The sequence below is a fragment of the Chelon labrosus genome (assembly GCF_963514085.1).
Source record: "Chelon labrosus genome assembly, chromosome: 5".
Lineage (NCBI taxonomy): Eukaryota > Metazoa > Chordata > Actinopteri > Mugiliformes > Mugilidae > Chelon > Chelon labrosus.
In genome coordinates this window covers 13396847-13416620 of record NC_140341.1, presented here as the reverse complement: position 1 = coordinate 13416620, position 19774 = coordinate 13396847, and the positions used below count along the sequence as shown (strand labels likewise).

The 19774-nt window shown below is 41.7% G+C and overlaps 3 protein-coding genes across 4 annotated transcripts; 2 read left to right on the top strand and 1 right to left on the bottom strand.

Moving 5' to 3' along the window:
- The first annotated feature begins 781 nt into the window (after positions 1-781).
- mpc2b (mitochondrial pyruvate carrier 2b) lies at positions 782-6826 on the top strand. The gene is made up of 5 exons (XM_084545486.1): positions 782-1159; positions 3875-3915; positions 4096-4180; positions 4625-4736; positions 6164-6826. Exons 1-5 carry the CDS (start codon positions 1066-1068, stop codon positions 6210-6212), a joined length of 381 nt encoding a protein of 126 aa, XP_084401612.1. The 5' UTR covers positions 782-1065; the 3' UTR covers positions 6213-6826.
- Positions 6827-9147: 2321 nt separating this feature from the next.
- On the bottom strand, positions 9148-12147 carry rpl24 (ribosomal protein L24). The gene is made up of 6 exons (XM_084544229.1): positions 12101-12147; positions 11899-11974; positions 11177-11287; positions 9860-9996; positions 9393-9456; positions 9148-9278 (listed from the first exon to the last, which is right to left on the bottom strand). Exons 1-6 carry the CDS (start codon positions 12103-12105, stop codon positions 9198-9200), a joined length of 474 nt encoding a protein of 157 aa, XP_084400355.1. The 5' UTR covers positions 12106-12147; the 3' UTR covers positions 9148-9197.
- A 375-nt stretch (positions 12148-12522) lies between these two features.
- On the top strand, positions 12523-17828 carry cep97 (centrosomal protein 97). Of its 2 annotated transcripts, XM_084544985.1 has the most exons (11): positions 12523-12789; positions 13418-13560; positions 13668-13826; positions 13919-14020; positions 14118-14231; positions 14328-14494; positions 14584-14748; positions 15452-15630; positions 15725-16373; positions 16482-16557; positions 16712-17828. In XM_084544985.1, the coding sequence occupies exons 1-11, from the start codon at positions 12753-12755 to the stop codon at positions 17201-17203; spliced, it is 2283 nt and encodes a 760-aa protein (XP_084401111.1). In that variant the 5' UTR covers positions 12523-12752; the 3' UTR covers positions 17204-17828. The 2 variants fall into 2 exon arrangements, with proteins under 2 accessions (XP_084401111.1, XP_084401110.1); XM_084544984.1 differs by having other exon boundaries at positions 12523-13560.
- The last annotated feature ends 1946 nt before the right edge of the window (positions 17829-19774 follow it).

Here is a 19774-nt window from a genome sequence, read left to right as displayed (position 1 = left end):
TGCAGATGGCATAAGTTTGGGTGCAAATAATGTCCAAAGCAAAACTAGTCAACTCTGGAGGCTTTGGATGTATAAATTACATTTGAATAATCTCTATTAAGCTAAAACTAATAAAACATAGATGCACGACTGAGGCCTCGGGGTAATTATTCAGCCACTACAACCTTATAAATCTCTCTGGGTGAAAGATGTACACCATTTCTTTGTTTGAATATGTACTGGCTCAAGGTTTCCAGTGTGGTGCACGAGTTTGAGAATAAGATTAATAAGAGAATCGTCTAAAATTAAACAACATTGTGTTATTGTCATGTCAGCTGATGTTATTCTGCAGTGGGTCATATTTTAAAATGTATTTCAGGTGCAGCTTATCATTGATCCTGATCAAAACCTCCTAAAGAAGAATTATAATCACATAAAACCATTTAATTCAATCAACATATCTGTAGGAGTGAAACTAATAACAGCTATAGTTGATTGTTGATGATATTTGCAACGTTTCTGATAAATGTGTGACTCTAAAATACAGCTTGCTGTTAACATGATGGCTTTTTGTGATAACGAATAAAGAATATATTTTATTTGCTTATAACATATGTATTTCTCGCTCCGCATTCATTTCTTCCCCCACTTTTGTATTCGCCCATCTGAGGCACTCCGGGTCGAAAAAATAACAACCCCGTATAAACCAATCATATTGGAGGCCTGATCGGGCGGGCCAATGAGAATGGTGGAACGGGCTAGCCCCGCCCCTCGTGCGGTAGGTTGCGTCGCACGGAAAGTCACCTCGTCGTGTCGGTCAGGGCGAAGCTATTGAGGGTTAGCAGCGGTAGCATGGTCACAGTGCTGCCGGGGGAAGGTCGATAGTAGGACAGCAGCATCCTCTCCTCACCGCGAGCTTACCTGGTGTTTATTTGCGTCATAGAAAACACACAAAGTCAAACTCCTTTTCTTAAATTCCGTGGCTTTTAAAGAAATACACGTAGCTAGCTAACCGTTTAGCGAGCTAGCTTGAAGTTTCAGTGTCTTCTTCTTCTTCTTCTTCTACTGCTCTGAACATCTACAATCATGGCTGCGCTCAGAGCGTCCTATCACAGGATTTTGGACAGGATCGAGCATACACTGCCCGCCAAACTGAGACCTCTGTACAACCACCCAGCAGGTAAAGCAGTAGTTGATCTTCCTGACTAGCTGGTTGGGGCTTTTTTTTGTGGTATTGCTTGGTGGCGGCGGGTGACAGTAAAAGCAGCTGGTACCTGTCCGGCTGCTCTACGTGGTGGAGATGATGTGAATGTGTGGACTGCAGCCTTCAGGGAATACTAACACAGCAGCTCATGTCTAACCTTGACGCCCGAGCTGCACGAAAGTCATTGTTATTATGAGTTAAGTGTTGCTGCCGGAGACCATAAGCTCTTCCTAAAGCAGCTCAGTCTGAGGAGGAGAAGAGTTTATGGCAGGAAGAGTTTGTCACTGTCTGAGCCTGAAGTCTTAACTTGAGTTTATTGTGTTGTTGAATCCTGGGACTGATTTCCCTCTAAAAATCTATTGCCATTGTAATGCACCCTTATTAACTCGGGTGTAAAGAAATTACAAATGCAGGAAACAGTGAGTGTTATGGTGCAATAATACACTTGCCAAAACATTAGGTACACTAGTGAAAAGGAATGCACTGAATTTAAATCCCGCTTCGTTCAGACTTAGTGCAGGACTGTTGGGTTAGAATGCTTTTGTTTTTACTTTTGCACCTAATAAACCGGTTTTCATTCACAGGAAAGTTGTCCCTCTCACTGGTGCAGGAACTAAGGGACTCTTGATCCGAATGCTGAAACCTAATCAGAAAGATAACTAACAATTAAACAAGGTGTTTCGTTAAAACCGTCCACAGTGGCGTTTTCTGCTTCAGTGGGAATGTTAAATTGGTCACTGGCGCAATAATAGAAATAGATTTTCAGTCACAGGAAAGTTTGTCTCAACGGTCTCCTGCTTCAGTAGGAATGTTATTTGGTCTGAGAAATGATGGAAGTTCCTCTCGCAGGTGCTCAAAGCCCAAAGATATTTTCAGACGTCTTGTTTTGTCCAGTTAACAGTCAAAAATTAAAAGCTGTTTAACGCAATATAATGCGAAATATTAAATATATTCGAGCAGTTTCTGCTTTGATTTATCCAGTGGTTTTTCATACAGTGCTGAATATATATTTAACCTCTACACCTCCTGCATGACAGCATACTGCATGCTGTCTATGAGCGTAAATGAGGTGGAAACGTCTCTCGGTTTAACAAATTGTGATTTAACAACACAGCTAACAGCTAAAAATCATAACCTTCATGTGTGCGTTGCTCCATACATTGTTTTCAATAGTACCTTTAAACTGAATGTACGTGTCCTGTACAGTAAGGCCTCAGACACTCTGACTAGAGGGTACTGAGATTAAGGAATAACTGGCGTCACTGGGAACTCTCTGGCCTCTATTTTGCCTGTGAAAGGTTACAGGAGCTCGAGTTGTCAAGGACAACTTTACTGACCAGGTATGAAGGGGGCGGCAACAAAAGCAGACTCCCTCGGAGATGATTCGCAGTGACACGCGGCCTACTTTTTGTTTAGCCTTCAGTATTGGTTCAGGCTGCTGATTGCAAACCAGCAGCTTTTTTTTTTTCCTCCTCTGCTCTGTGGTTAGTTAATGTGTGAGTGTCTCCTTCCAGTGGCTTGGAGGCATTGGAAGTTTCTGTTGGAAGTTGCTCACTTACTCGGCCCTGATTGTCTGGTATTTGATTTGATCTTAAGGAGCCTGACAGGAATTTCAGCTGTCTCACGGAGAGAGAAAAGCCTCCCAATCAAACAATATCAATTGATTTTATATTCTTGAACTAGTTGCGGTGTCCTGATCTTGTGTTTTGTGTGGTTGCATTGCAACATCCCGAAGCCAATATTGCACCAACTTTACTGTGGCGTTGTATGAGAGCAGTTCAAAGGTATAACCATAAAAATAGCAAAAAAATTCAAGCCACACTTAACTAACCCAACACGTGGTATTTGTGTCAACAAAACATATCTGGATTTATTGCACTGTCGGAAGGTTTTGTGTTAACATAAAGAGTTTGAGTAAAGAGGATGTGTCTGACATAGACTGACTATATCCAGGACAATACACAGAATTTTAGATTTTCATCAAGTATTCAGTTTACATTAAATTTTGTGGATACAGCAACGGAAACAGTACATACTGTCTTTACAGAACGCAGCTCCTGAACAAGCACTAAGGCCAGTCAGGTAGAGAGACAGAAAAAAGGTGGAGAGGTGGAGAGCAGCAGATGCAACCAAATAAATTCATGCATCTGGATGAAGCACACATGCAACATGATAAGGTTCAAGGTTCTTTATTTGGCCATTTGTGCATAAACCAACAGTCCAGGCACATTGGAAATCTTGTGCAGGGCTCTCAGAGTCAACAGTTTAGGTAGTTAAGAAAGAAAAAGAAGTATAAAATCTAGAAATAACTATACACTAAACAAGATAGAAACCAGAGTGCATGACACAAGGAGATAGATAATACACAGGAGACTGATAATGGAAAAGAAGAATGGTGAATAAATTAAGACCAAGTATGGCGGTGGATAATATTCTGTGTGATCAGTTGATTCCAGACAAACAGCTTTTAATTTTTCTTCCTGCTCCAAAGTTAATGAGACAAACCTAATTAAATTTTGGTTGCCTCTGGACACTGCTCAGGCGTAGCCTTCTGCAAATAGGTTTCGTCGTTGCATCCATTTGATGGTCAGTAACATCAGAAAGAAACTATTGAAAAACTTTGGTGTAATATCCTTTGTCGGGACGTAACTACCAAATGTCATGTCTCTGTGTCTTTTCTTTCTCTTCCAGGTCCCAAAACAGTTTTCTTCTGGGCCCCGGTGTTTAAATGGGTACGTGCACTTTTCAAAAACGTAAAAATCAAACGAGGGATTAAGAAAGATCAGACGATTATTAGGTTTGTGTGGAAGTAGAAGACATGAAGAATTAAACCTGCGTGTGTAGTTACTGGTATTACCAGTTAAAGCAGCTTTGATGGAGTAAAGACATCATCGGTCTCTTCTCTCTTTCAGGGTCTGGTGTTCGCCGGTTTGGCTGATATGACCCGACCAGCAGACAAACTCAGTACCTCCCAGTCTGCAGTGCTGACGGCCACAGGTGAGACGAGATTCAGATCAGTTGTTGTAACGTTCCAGTTTAAAATGCATCTGTGTGATCAGGAAGAACCTCACAGCTGTATGCAAAACGTTTCCTTGTGAAAAGAAGTAAAAACTCTTGGGTAAATACACATTGATGAGCTCCTACTTCCTGTTTTATGAACTTAAATAATATCAGTATTGATTAGTAGTTATCATCCGCTCTTTTTTTTGCACATTCCTCCCAATGCTGCAATAATTAACATGTACTTCAGACTTTTCAGTTGTTAGTTGTCAGTCCAACGAGAATCTGGGCTAAAGGTTAAAGCTGCTGCATCTACTTTTGCAATATGTTTCTTCAAACAAATCTTATCTATGACTTCTATTGGCAAAACATAGACTCTGTTCTCGTGAATAACGCTTGTTTGTCATCAGCGTGCGTAACCTCCACTCTGTTCTCATCCAGGTCTGATCTGGTCCAGATATTCATTGGTTATTATCCCGAAGAACTGGAACCTGTTCGCTGTCAACTTCTTTGTGGGCAGCGCTGGGGCCTCCCAGCTTTACAGGATCTGGAGGTGTGTGTTTGTGAATTTACAGCAAAGAGAAGTAAAGAGCGCTCTGTCAGTGAATTACTTGACCTAATTAGCTCTAAAAGAACCATTTTAGTGATCAGTTATATTAAAGACGGAAAGATATGTGCACATAGATTTCTGTTAAGTGTGTACATATATATATTGCTAGTTGCTGATATGAAATCATGGCAACAAATGAATGTTTGACTAAATAGTGAATTTGTAATATACAGTAGTTCTCATGTGTAGTATGTTTGCCAGTGTCGGCCAACCTCCAAGAATCTGTTCATGGTTTTTATTATAGTCTTTTCTGAGTTTTCTGCCAAGATTACACACTCGTCTACAGCCAGATGTGCGTTCCTTCAAGTCATTTTCAGTGGGACCAACTCCCGGAGATTTAGGTGAATTTACAACAGCTTTCCAAGCAGAGGGAGCAGCGAACCTAAACGCCATTCTCCTAGTTCAGTACAGACTTCAGGGACAAATAGTAGGAACTGGTCTCGAGAGCAGAGGCGTTAATATCCTTCTTTTTTTAAAGGAGGTGTAGCGCAAGATTTACCTTCTAAGTAAGAGCTTACAAGTGCACAAAGCAGGCCATCTGACCCTGGTACACTATACAGTGAGTTACGAATTTAAGCACACGGTACTAGACAGTATTGGGTATCAAACGTTGTTAGGGGCTTAAGGCGTTGTATGTCTATGCAATGAGTTGTCACCAATATGAAGACACCTCTTCTGAGTAACTTTCCATTGACCTCCACCGTTCCACAACAGGGGTCAGCTCATGTGGACGCAGCGCTGTTTGAAGGCGGCATGTGCAACCAGCCCTGTGGCGTGTCGGATGAAACCGGTCCCACTGACAACACGAACGTTAGCTCTCTAAACAGGACTGTTTAAATTCAAGAAGAATAATGCCCCGTCTAAATGGCGTTGGCTGTGTTCACAAGTAAGCAGAGAGCAGACCCCGCTAGTGGTATACAAACCTTCAATAAGGTTTGAAGCTGTGAACTCGGAAGGTTTAGTACTCGACACATAAGTTCCATTTGAAGGCAGCATATTCATCAAAAGCCTGGGTGGACAGCGGTCGACATATTTGACCATAAACTTAACCAAAAGACGTCTTGGGTGTTATCTGGATGGGCCAAGGCTTTGACATTTAACTAAGCGGTGTAACATCGACATTTTATAACTGCTGTATGACCCTGCTCACACCTGATATTAAAACGCTCTGCAAGCAAATAAACTCTGACATCTTTTGAGGGCGTAGTAGAATATTTAGCAAACAGCTGCTGCGTCTGAAGGATCTTTACCTACCACTCAAACCCTGGAAGCGTCCAGTTGAGGACTCGTTTCTTGAGCCATTTTAATCTAAAAGCACCAGACGGCAAAGAAAGTATGTCTTTTAACCTTTTTTTCTTTTTTCCTTTTAGGCACAAGCAGGATGTGAAGGCACAGGCTAAACAGGAAGCAGAGTCCTGAGGCTTAGGTCCCTCTAGGCCAACTCTCCACTGCAGTGGACATAAAGGGAGACTCTCATCATCTCTACACCACACCATCTTGTCTCTGTAACATCAATGCCATAACCATTGTTCTACCACATTAAGCCTGTTGTCCCTGTTGGAAATATGCACTTTTTAAGTTAAGTTTCAGATTTCCTCAGGGTAAAAAAAAAAAAAAAAGGACGTTTTTTTTAACTTTAGTCAACACACACTCAAGAATGGTGGTCATCAACGCACAAGTACTACTTGTTCAACAAGTTTTATGATTGTACAGTGTTTAATTTAACATCATGCTCTCTATATATATCATGCACTAGCATCATGGGGGTTATTGTTTTTCTTCCATCATCTGTTTTCAGGCGTAGCAATCAGTACCTCGAGCAAAGATTTCCCCAAATACATGTAACTCTTGAAAGTGGTTTAAGGAATGTTTCCAGAATGAAATTGCGCAGGATGTTCTCACACACACATTTACTTATTTATAATCTGTCCAGGCATCTGTACCTCGTCGATCATTAAATCACAACTGATTATCATGTATAATGATTCCTTCCATTTTAATGGCTTTAAATGTTTGAACCTGTGAAAACAAATCCTAATTTATGAATCACTTGATTAAAACTATTCTCTTGTAGTTAAGACTGTACAGAAGGATTCCGTTGTTTCCTAATTCTATATCAGGAATACGTACTCAGCTTTTCATTGATGGTTTCTGAGCCAACGACCAAACACTGGTACTGACATGCTGACGGCTCGTTATTATCAATAACCGCTGTTTAAAAGGCCTTGCTGTTCACAAGAAGGTGTTTTATATTTTGTTTCTGTTTAAGAATGGTAGTTTCTTTGTCTCCACTGTATTTATACACCACAGCCCGATACCGATATATTTAGCAATAACCTGTCTTGTCCCGGAATCTACTGACTGTTTGAACAAATGGCACTTTGAGGGTTGATCAATATGGCTCTGTGGCTCTGTAATGCTAATAAATACTCTTTAACACCTACGGTTGATTTATAGTATGAAAATTGCTTAGTTTATTTACTAGTTACTTCTAAGTCTTGGGTGTCTCCAGGTTACACTGATTCATTTCCTCGTCCTGTAAGGCTGTAATGTGAGTTTTTGAAGCTTGAACCAGACAAGACTTTAAATATATACTGTTAACTTTTTGAACTTTAAATAACACAACCTGTGCAACGACACCAAAGGCTTAGCTATTGCCCCAATTGCAGCTGAAGGGAAGTAGCCCCCCAAAGACATGATGCTGATACCACCATGCTTCACAATGGTGTTTCTTTTTCCTGATGTGCAGCACCAAAATCACTTTTTTACAATTTTGGATGACAAGTTCAATCTTGGTCTCATCAGACCATAACACATTTTTCCATATGGTTGTAGGTAACTGGATTTGTGTTTTAACCAAATATACTACACCGATCAGGCATAACATTATGACCAGTATTGTGTAGGTCTGCCTCCAAAACAGTTGTGACTCCTGCTGCATCCTGCTGGGGATGGCTGCTGCCATCAAGGAGTGTCATTGCTATGGGGTCGGGGTGCCTGGTCTGGTCTAGGTGGGTGCTACATGACTAAGTAACATCCACATGAATGTCAGGTCTAAAAGTTTCCCAGCGGAACATTGAATTGTCACAAGTTCGTCAATGTTGTGCACTTCACATGTCATATTGGTCATAATGTTATACCTGATCAGTGTATTTCATGTGTCTGACATAAAAGTCATTGGTTCTTCTGGTGTTTGTGAGTAAAACTTTGGACGTTCTGGGCTGACAAATCTATCAACATCTGCATAATGCATTTGAATTGAATTTTTCAGAGTAAACTGATAAATGACAACAGTCATTCACAGCCCTAAAAAGTTATGTTAGCAGTAGCACCAAATGTTCTTCAGGTGCACGGGTTTGACATTGACCGTCATTTCTGAAATAGCAGAGTCAACAGTTAATGCAGGAAGCTTTGATGAACTCTATTTGTGTCTCTGGGTACACATACTGCAGGTGTGAGCCAGTGTTTCCAGTATAAACAGAAAAGCTTTTCCACAGCGCTGGTCAGAAGACATGCTGGGACAGAGTGGAGCTCGATCGCCCCCTTGTGGTTACACAGTGAACTACAGAGCTGTATGTAGCAGGTGGCATCTGCTCAAAGACTGTTGTTCTAAAATTAATTACAGATTTGATGATACCGAATTATGGCAGCCTATCCTGCCACTTGATCTGATCTGCTAAAAAAGATAAAGTGGGTCAAAATCAGGATGAGGATTAAAGCACACAGCTGTCACGCCTCATGAAGTAATGGACAGTACTAACTTACAGGTGCAACTAATCTAGCTGGAGTGTGAATCAAAGTTAATGAGGAACTCGATGTCCACCTTGCTCTAAATTACACTTTAAGAGCAATCCATGGCTTTTTGTTAGCATTACTTCACAATCCCTTTTTTTTTTTATATATAAACGTTGACATTTCATTCAATGGATCAGAATAATCCACTCCAAAAGAATAAAAGAGCAGGTTCACACAGACTTAAATTTCAACAAATGAAAATGAAAAGCTTGAGGGAATCTGGCAGATGCATTGCAATGTTGGTCATTGCTGAAATTCAACCCAAAGTAGTTATAAGCTTTGACACATCTGTATTGCGACAGGTGTGGCCTTCAGTAACTAGATTTTGAACCAACAAGTCACAGAACTCTTTAACACCGTCATCAAAACACCAAATGAAGAGGTGTCTTCTTTAAGAAAGGTGTCCACCCCTCCAGTAGAGATTCTGAGATTGAAAACACTGAAGATGTTCTGGCTGCACGAAAATCCAACACTTTTACTAATTTGTCTTTCTAGAGCAAGACTCCAGTATGATCCCAGTAAAAGATTGTTTTTCTTTTTAAAGCACGAATCACTCAAATGATGGTTAACCACAAAATTTTATTCACAACCATAAACAATGGGTCAGATTTAGCGTTTTCCGCCAACACGGGGTGCACTGATCTTCATGGGCTTGGCGATCTTGGGTTTCTGTGCAGTCTTGGTAGAGGCCTAAGAAAAGAGACAAGACGTACAAGTGTGTCAAATTTAAAACTCACGATCTAGTCACGACAGAACATTGATAGACATCCACACTCAGGCTTAATGACGCAAAAGTAATCTCACCTTTGCACTTGGGGCTGCGGGCTTCTTGGCTGCCTGCTTTGCCTTCTTGGCCTCCTTGGCAGCTCTGAGAATGTAAAGAGAACCAAAATAAATCACTGCTCATCTTCCTAAACAGTACAGGCAACTATTTGTGGCTAAATATCAGTACAAATCAAGACATATTATTCCACGGATGAAAAACCAGTCAGACTCGTATCTGAATATGGTAGCTTACCCTCGCTCAGTTTAGCGTCTACTAAATATATTGCACGTTTAAAAATATCAAAATTAAGGTGTAAAATTCTTCTTTAAGAACGACCAATTCTATTCCATTTGAAACCTGTACCAGACTGGTCCATACTCACAAGAACAGAATTGTGGACTGCAGCCATAAGCCCCTCATTTTTCATCAACTACTACTCAACTTCTGAGTTTTAATACATTTAAGAGCAAAGTCCCAAATCAGTGGGTGAAGTCTGTCCTCTTACCTGATGGCCTGCTCCCTCTGGGCCTTGCGGACCTCGGGCTTCTGGTTCCTCTTGGCCATGATCTCAGCCAGGGAGGCCCCAGTGATGGCCCTCTGGAATTTCACTGCGCGGCGGGTACGCTTCTTGGTCACCTCTTCCTGTTGAAACATATCAAACACTTGTTAACTGACATCGAAGGAATCGCGGTATTTGGATATGCATAACATGTCCACCGGCGACCCAACCCGTTATTAAGGTCTTCATTTTGGGATTGTCTGGTTCAAATCAAAGTAAGAACAGAAACTCGCAATGGTCGACCAAACCAAAAGTATTTCTAAGAGGAAGACTTTAATCTACATCTCCATAGTTAGGATCATAAACATCACAACAGTTGTGAAACTTTAGTTTAACAACAATTTTGGGAACAAGATTTCCCCGACCAACTTCACATTTGCTTAGATGGGAGCAACCAGATGAATATTACTCAATAGAAGAGTGCAATGAGTCTCCAACCATCTTTACAAAGTCAGTTTGTGTTTTCTGATAACCTCATCATTCAGGCAAAAATAAACTAGTCCTCCAAACAAATATTAGACATAAGCTTTTATCAGCAACTACACAAATGCCCCAAACACTGCAGAATATTGTGGCAACCAATAGTGACGGTTAATGAAGACACAGAGTTGTGTTTTAGCACGGATTAATTTCTCTGAAACACTCTTGAAACACTACATTTTTTACAAATACTAGTTTAAATGAATTAAGACTACACATAATTGAGCACCAGGTGATTTAGCATGTTGGAGAGTTTGGAGGCTGACCAATGGTGAGATGTCTATGAAGACGTCAAGGGCCAGTACTATGATCTCCAGTTGTTCTATGGCTACGGGTGTTGGCGTGAGCGCTGTTGCCGAGCCTGCAAGACGCAGTCCAGCAACAACACATAACACAGACCAACACCGCGCACACACAATTCACCCGCAGCCAATTTAGTATGTTAACGGAAACTTAAACATGTGGTTTAAACAGAAGTACAGATCCACCATGACTATAGGAAGGCAGAGCTTATTGTAGTTTATCGACTATCTGCTAGTTCAAACAGTTGCGACTCTAAACTACAAGAAAATAACTTACGACAGCTTCTCAGTCACTTTGTCAACACAAAAAGGCACAGCTGGCCCAACAAATTCAGCTTTTGACCCTAACTTCACTGCATCAGACAGTATGTCACTATGGCTTTAAAGCCAAACATGTGAATAATATAGTTTCATTTTCACAGTTAACTCCTTGTGAAAAACACACACACACACACAGGCAGAAACTCGGTGTGTTACTTACAGACTGGCCCTTCTTGTGCTTGCGTCTGTACAGCACAGTCCAGTTGATCTGTCTGGGGTTCCTCTTGGCCAGGAAAGCAGACTCACACTTGGCGTTCAAGAACTGGAACACCTAACAACGACAAAAAAAAAAAAAAATATCACCAATTAACAATTTCAGTTGTGTCCAAAACTGTCCAGCAGATACTCTTTTTAGAGATCTAATTGTTAACCCCAGTGGTAAGCAAAAAAACAGATTTTGACACGAGTGTAATCATGGCATTTAGTCTTTATACTGAAATGTGGGAATTACACCAGAAATCAAAACACATGTCATTTTGCACAGGGTCATACTCATTGGAAACTAGGAAACAAGCATTTTAAGGCATCATGTTGAAATAAGAGATTCTCCTGTATGTGTACTGACATCAGTTTTAACTTAAGCTTGTAGGCTGCGACAAATATGATGTGTAGAGTATCAAACACACACAAATAAACTGAAAAGCAGGTCAATATTATCTTGTTTAGTTGCTAGTTGGGTATGCTAGCAGCTAACGTTAGCAAGTTACATGCGATTCAATACAGCTAGCTGGGCCTACTCCAGAGAGTAGTTTAGGCTGTAAATATATGCGTTACACTCAGTTTAGAGTTAATAGTATGTACTTAATACGGTCAATTGTACTTTACAACGTATATGGGGACAGAGCGAGTAAAGACCGGTGTCAGACTTGGCCAAATGGTTACCTTTCCGTCTATCCTGGCGTATCGGCGGCCATGGCCGGGGTATATTTTATACCCGCTGAAACTGCACAAGTCGACCCTGAAAACGACAAATATTAAACATCACTGACAGAAAAGTATACACGGTGTCTCTTAATGCCAATAGCATCTTTATAATGTTTATTTAACAGTTAAGATGGCATTTGATAGCATTCCGTACACTCACTTCATGATGGCTACGAGAGGGCGCAAAACCGGAAAGAAAGATGACGGATGCGGAAACTGAATTGTGGGTAACGGCCCAAACGACAGTTCAATATTTATAAATTAATAAACGGTAAATAATTTTTTCAACCAGCCAAAGATTAGCTAATGCATTTAAAGTAATGTGCCCATATACATTTTATTTTGCCATAATAAAAACATTTTAATCAAATGAATACTTCGGTTAAGCATCCCGACGTCACAATCTGACGGTTGCCTAGCAAGCATATCAGGAACTGATAACAAACTACTTTCTAGCTAAATGACTGTATATTATAACGCTGGAAACACGGGATAATTTTACTAATTAATAAAAAAAAAATACCTAACATAACTTTCGGTACTTTAATTTCGTATAAGTTATTCACTATCTTATTTCTTATCTACAAACTAGCTGGCGGGTTTCATCAACCTTAGCGCGCTGGTGAAAAATGTAGTCTTTTCGAAGGCCAAAGATACGGCGCGTTTATGAGAGAGACAGCTTGTTTGAACTACATTTCCCTGAAAAGCCTCGGTTACGCAGTTTGACAAGCCACAGACGCTACTTGTGTTTCACTAGTGTCTACAGCTAACAGAGTAGTTAGCTAACGAAAGGTGTTGCCTGGACCGACAGGATGGGTGTATCAGATTTACAGGTTGATACAAATGCTGGTAAGTGGCCGTCTGGTTGTTTTGATCAGAAAAGCGCAGTTTGTGCAAAACCAGCCGCTGTGAGGACGTTTATTACTGGCTAACGTTAGCCGATCACTGCAGAGTACTGCCCGTCAGCTAGTTCACCTTAAATGTACATACAAACATCCTATGTCAGTCCTTTGTCTCAGATAATTTACAGATTGTACAGAATTTGCACAAATTTTAAATTTAAACCAATTCCTTTTGTGGCGTTTTTGTGTTCAACGTGTCCTGGTAGATTTACGATGTCAGCAACAACATTACAGCTATAACATTATGTGAAACCTAATGTACAACACTGCACAAAGATTAGGGAAATATTATTCTCTTTTCTTACGTGACACATCTTCAGATATGATTATCCAGAACTAGTCTCTGGGGCAGTACGTAGAGACTTGCTCATCCTAGAGAAATCAACAACAAAACTTGAACTGAAAAATGTTGCAGCAGTTTGAGATACCTCGAGTTTTGAATTAGTAAAGCTTCAAAAGCACCGGATCCTACAATTCCCATAATGCAACTCAGTTCCCTACATTTCCAAACTCTATGCCAGTTTATAATCCAGATTACATTACTTGGTGTTTAATGTTTTCCTTTATTCTACCAGGACCTGTGGTGGACCTGTCAGCTCGGGGGATGCAGAAGCTGGATCCCAGTTTCATGTGCTCCGAGGACACTCACACTCTCATCCTGGACCGCAACAACATCATGAAGCTGGACCACCTGGAAAGGAGCCCTGGCCTTCAGCAGGTAATAGAGCCTGTGAAACTCACTGCTTTTATTTAAAACACTCAAAAAGCTTCAGTTTGCACAGATTCCTGGTTTGGTACACTGATTTTAAGCCTTTTCCCCTTCAGCTGTCTGTAGCCAGTAACCGCCTGGTGAGAATGATGGGGGTGTCTCGGCTGACAGAGTTGAGAGTCCTCAATCTTCCCAATAACAGTATCGGCTACATCGAGGGCCTAAGAGATCTGCCTCATCTAAAATGGCTCAACCTGTCTGGCAACAACATTAAGGTGACGAGAAGATGGAATTCTCACATGTGATTTATTTTTTCCGCTTATATATGAAATGATAGATGTTTAACAGCTTCTACAATGTCCTGCAGGTCATTGAGCAACTTAACAACTGCGTCTCCCTTCAACACCTGGATCTGTCAGACAATAACATATCTACCATTGGTGATCTGACTAAACTGGTGGCATTAAAGGTTAGTGGTAAAGCCTTGGAATGTGTGCTTTAACAAAAATAATGATATTGTTTTTTCTTTTCTTTCTTTGATGACTTTGTTTCTGTGAATATTACAGACTCTTTTACTCCATGGAAACAGCATCACAACACTGCGCACTGTTCCTGCTCATCTACCTGCTCATTTATCCATTCTCTCCCTGGCAGAAAATGAGATACGGGATCTTAATGAGGTAATTATATTTTCTCTCATTCGATATAGCAACACGGATTGCCTACTACATAAAAGCTAATCATTATTGAGTGACTTCAATCTGATTGCTCCGTAGATGTCATACCTGGCACCTCTTCATGAGCTGGAGCAGCTGTCCATCATGAGCAACCCTTGTGTTATGGCGACCCCCTCATTGCCAGGCTTTGATTATCGGCCATACATCATGAGTTGGTGCCTGAGCCTCAAGGTCCTGGATGGCTATGTCGTGTCACAGAAAGAAGGGTGGGTACCTTCCTATCCCGTTGCAGTTTGCTTATTAAAATCAAAGCAGGAAAATTGTCAAAATCTTTGACTCTCGTGTGTAATTACAGTCTCAAAGCAGAGTGGCTCTACAGTCAGGGCAAAGGCCGCTCATATCGACCAGGGCAGCACGTTCAGCTGGTTCAGTACTTGGCCACTGTTTGCCCTCTGACCGCTTCACCGGCCCTGGAGACTGCAGAAGATGCCAAACTGGAGAAGATCCTCAGTAAGCAGAGGTACAAATCTGAACACCGTCTGACACCGAGTGAACCTCAGTAAACATGACAGCAAAGATTATCATCATCCAGTAACAACTTCATACATGCAGGACAACACAGGTTGGTTATAAAAAAAAAAAAAAAAAAATGGACCATGGCCTTTTGTGTGTGCACTACCATTTTTAAGGCCTTGAGTTTGGGATTTGGCCCTCGCCATTTGTTTTCATTATAGCCAGATGTGGCCATATTTGGACTAGAGGGAGGAGCTGGGGTGGAGTGAGGGGTAGGTCTGACTGAGAACACTAGGAGAGTTTGTCTTTCTCTCCAGACTGACGTGTCGGAGTGGCCAGATAAATACCTCGCTCTGAGGCCTGTTTATCTACTTAACTATGGTTATATTCGAAAGGACCACGGATATACTGATCAGAAAAAAACATTTTAGCTTATGGTGTCATAATAAGGAAAAACATTATTTATGAGAATGAAAGGCCAGTTTCATTCATTTTGAATGGCAGTCTAAACAAGCCAGAGATTGTCTTGTTTTTGGAGCTAGCGTCTAGCTCATCGTGGTTGTACTACAAGCCACTACTGCAGCGGCTTCACTTTATAAGACCAGCGGCTACGCCTATATTTTATATAAAGTCTATGGGTAACATGCGTAACTCGTAATCCTTCTTAACTGGGAGTATCTACTTGAATGTTGTTGACGCTTGTGTCTCAGGTTCCATCAAAGACAGCTGTTGGAGGAGACCTGTGGAGGCTGTCCTTGCCCTCCTCGTCCAACTCAACTAGATGTGGAGAGCCACGGTCCTTCACATGCAGCTCCTCAGGAAGGAGCCCGAGATGTGAAGAAAACCACTGCACCTGGACCAGCAGCCGCTCCATCAATCCTGGAAAAGGGTAAGGGAGCTGATTTGTCACTTTGTGGGGCATTATGCAATTGTTTTCATCGTTTCATGTTCCTTCACGGTTTGACTTGTATAATTTTCTGTAGAGCCAGTTGTGCAGTTTAACACCTGGGTGAGCTGTGATTCCTCTCATCCATCACTGCCGGTAGTTCGCAGCCCAAGACTTGGAGAGGAATCCATTTATTTGGAGGATGTGCAGACGGATGAGGACAAACTCAACAGCAGCATGCTTTCCTCAGAGTCCACCTTTCTCCCCTTCACATCTGATCTGGAGCCACAAACGAACCGCTCTGACAGCGAGGACGAGACGGAGACGTTTGAGCCCGACTCTCTGGCTCCAAAGAGGCCGACGCAGCCACAAAAGCACAACACAAACAAGACACACCATTCTCCCCCAGCGGATGAGCAAGAGAAGAAGCCTCTTGGAGAGGAAGTTGCTTCCGGTTCCGCCACAACATCTGGATCACTGGTGGTCAGAGTTAGCACACCGCAAAATGAAACATCCTTCGAGTTCAGTCAGACAGCAATGAATGAAGGCCCCAAGCAGGAACAATCTGGCATGTGTGACTTCAAATTAAGTCTAACGGAAGCAGACAGGGCAGCAGTTAAAATACAGTCGTGGTGGAGGGGACATTACACCCGGTGTTGTCGCCCCATGGCCAGGGAGGTGCGCAGTGAAATCCGCCTACGCAGGATGCAAGAACATATCGTCTTCCTGTCTAACAAGCTGGACACGTAAGTGACTTACCAGCACCCTATTTTTGGTTTTGTGGTTTCACTTTCATGGTGGCAGATGTATAAATATGAACTCAAGGTACTTCTGTAACTCTGGTGTGTTTGCAGTGTTCAGAAGCAGTTTGAGGAAGAGAGACTACAGCGGCTGGTGCAGGAGGAGGCCGTAAAGTTTCTTTGGAAAGAGGTCAGCAGTATTGATTATTGATTATTACAGCACTTACACTATGCATCATTCATTGTGTGAACGACCGTGATATCATTTGCAGTGCCCTGAAATTGTTAAGTAATCAGTTCACATCCTTCAATAGCTTCACACTCTCCCTGTGCTCTCTGTGCAGCTCCAGTCTATGCAGCAGTGGAAGCAGTCCGTGCAGCAGCAGCTTGTAGCCATTACTCAAGCTGCGCCCCCTGCTCAGATCTCATCTCCTGGACTATGTAAGGCATCTCCACCTGTTGCCTCCAGCACCACAAACCCACCCAGCACAGACGTCTCCTTCCCAGATTCTGGCTTCCAGTCAACCAGCGATCAGCAGGCAGTGCAGGAGGACAGCTTCCTGAGCAGTGGGACAGCAGACTCTCTGAAGACGGTGCGAGCGCTGAGTCCCGTTCATGGCGGCTTTCCCGCCGGTAGTGACGGTGCGGACAGTGCAGACTGCAGCCTGCTGGAGCAGTATCTCTCGTCTGTGCAGCAGAGGGAGGAGGAGGCCGAGGAAGGGGTCGGTGATAGAACAGAAACGCCACAGCTCTCCCAACCAGCGTCCCCCAGCAGGATAGCACCAGTCAACTCCCCCACACAGAAGTCAGTAGAAACCCCTCCAGGACCTGTCTGAGAGCCCTCAACTAATCTGTACAGAACTACTGAGTGTGTGTGTGTGTGTAAATTAGTAGAGTGTAGGATTGAGATGTGTGGCTCCCTCTTGAGACTTTGCTTGAACCTGCACTCCTCTTGATTACCGACCCGATCTCATATAAGAGTGCTCTTAGTTTCTGCTGTTTGTCAAGACTGAACCCAGACACAGCTTGAAACAGAACCTTACTGTGAATGTAACACGTTTTTTATACTTCACTACTTGGATCTGTTTTGTTATTAATGGACCCTATCTTCTCTGTAAAGACAATGATTGTGATGTAGCTTTCAGAAGGTGTCGGTAACGTGAAAGCAATTATTTATTCTTGAAGGTTACTACCTCTACAAGCATGTTATAACCTGTTCTATTTATCAACATCCACTGCTTTAGATACTTGTGACAGACTACAGTACATTAGATTAGGAGTTGATGTGTACAGTGCACTTGTAACCACAGGTATGCTATCCTGTACATCTGTTGTGACATTCATATCAGTAGCTGACCTGATCTTTTTTTTTTATTTTTTTTTTGTTACCAATTTTCAGGTTCAGATCAACATTACCTGATAAACAAATGTTGTAGCATCCTAACCTTAAAATGTAAATAAACCTGCAATTATAATTTCCTAAATATTTTTATTTGGTCTAATATTATGCTCACTAAAAGCTATTTTCATGATCGGGTAATTTCTCAGTTGTTGTGAACCAACAATTAAAATGTATTAAGGGTTTAATAGACATTTTTTCATGGCAGACACTTTGATTTGTAGGCGGGTAAACACAGGTGAGGCAAATTGTTTTAACAGTGGTTCAGTTCTATTAAGAATTTCCAAAACAGTGCACAATACATGGATCCTGGAGTAAGCGCAACTAAATACAGCTCTGACATTTTAATATCACTTACACTTCTGCTGTTCCTGCCCTCAGAAGACTAAATCTCTCAGGATCCCCCACAGTAAGCAATAGAGTGCCATGTGATGGGAAGTTCGGCTCTTTTCTCCCGAAGAAGAGTCGACTCTTCCGGCTCCAGAACGGCTCTTTATTTATTATCGTTTATAGAGTAATAAAGCACTGCAATAAGTTCCGCACAAGGAAATACAGAACCAAACCCCCTAAACCAGGGGTCCGCAACCTATGGCTCTTTTGATGACTACACCTGGCTCACAGATAAATCTTAGCTGACATTTCTTAACACAACAAGTAATGAATAATTCCGCTGACAGTTTAAAAAGTAAAAAAATAGAGAAAATAATGTTAAAAATAATGTTCAAAATATAAAAAATTCTCATGCATTTTAATCCATCCATTTATTTTCTACTGGTCCTGTTCAGGTTGCAGGTGGCTGGAGCCAATCCTAGCTGTCCTTTGGGGTACAGGAGGGTCCGACACCAAAACTCTATTTTTATTGGATAATGCGGTAGCCTACACGGGTCATTGTGAGGTCAAGAAGTGAACTTCATCTTCTTTTAATTAAATAGTCAGCAAGCTAATTTATACAGAGCAACCCAGTTTGTCGAAGAAGATGGCGAAAAGAAAAAAGGATGAGGAGTACCGTACATTTCGCCACAGATGGACAGAAGAATTCGACTTAATTCGACTTATTATACTCTAAAATTGTTGGTTGAAAAATACACGCATTTACTTGTATTCAGTGTTAAAAAATATTAAATGGCGCTTGCAGAAATTTATTTTAAAATATGTGGCTTTCATAGCTCTCTCAGCCAAAAAGTTTGCCGACCCCTGCCTTAAACAAACAAATGCCCATGTGTTATTTTGCAGTGAAGACTGTCAAGGCCACAGCCTCTATTGCCCTCTCTCTGATTTCACGTAATCGTACGATCCTAACTCCTCAAATATTATTGGCCACATGCCGTAGGCTACCCATCAAAACAAAGTTGCACCCCCGTCCTCACCCAACAGACATAAACGAGCAGAAGGCAAAAAAAAAACAGTTGTGAGCAGGCTCTCACTGGATGGGAGTCGGCTCTTCTGATTCACTACCCAGCATCGGCTCTTAAAGACGACTCTTTTGCGCATGACACATCACTACCTCCTATTACAGCCACTACTCCATGGATTGCTTCCCAGTCCGTCCCCTCTTCACCGTCCAGCGGCTACTCTCCCTAGCATCCTCCCACTCCAACGGTCCACCACACTCTAATCCGTAAGTAAACTAGCAGTATGTGACCAAACCATCATCAGCGACGTTGCTTAACCTACAGAGGTATTTATTGCAGAGTTGATTCTATAAAAGCTTATTATTTCCTGCCATGTCTTTGTTGTTTGTTGCAGTGCCAACCAGTGCTGGGCACGTTACTTTTAAAAAGTAATTAGTTATAGTTATTAGTTACTTCTCCCAAAAGGTAACTGAGTGAAGTGAAGTGAAGCGCCATTCTCATCTCAGAGAAAACACAAATGCTCTTAATCTGTTGCCGCCTACAGCCAGTCTAAAGACAAAAAAGAAAAAAACTGACCATATTTTAAAATTTAGACCATTAATCACAGACAAGAATGTCTGTTTTCTTCTAGACTGTGAGTAACGTTATGACACTGA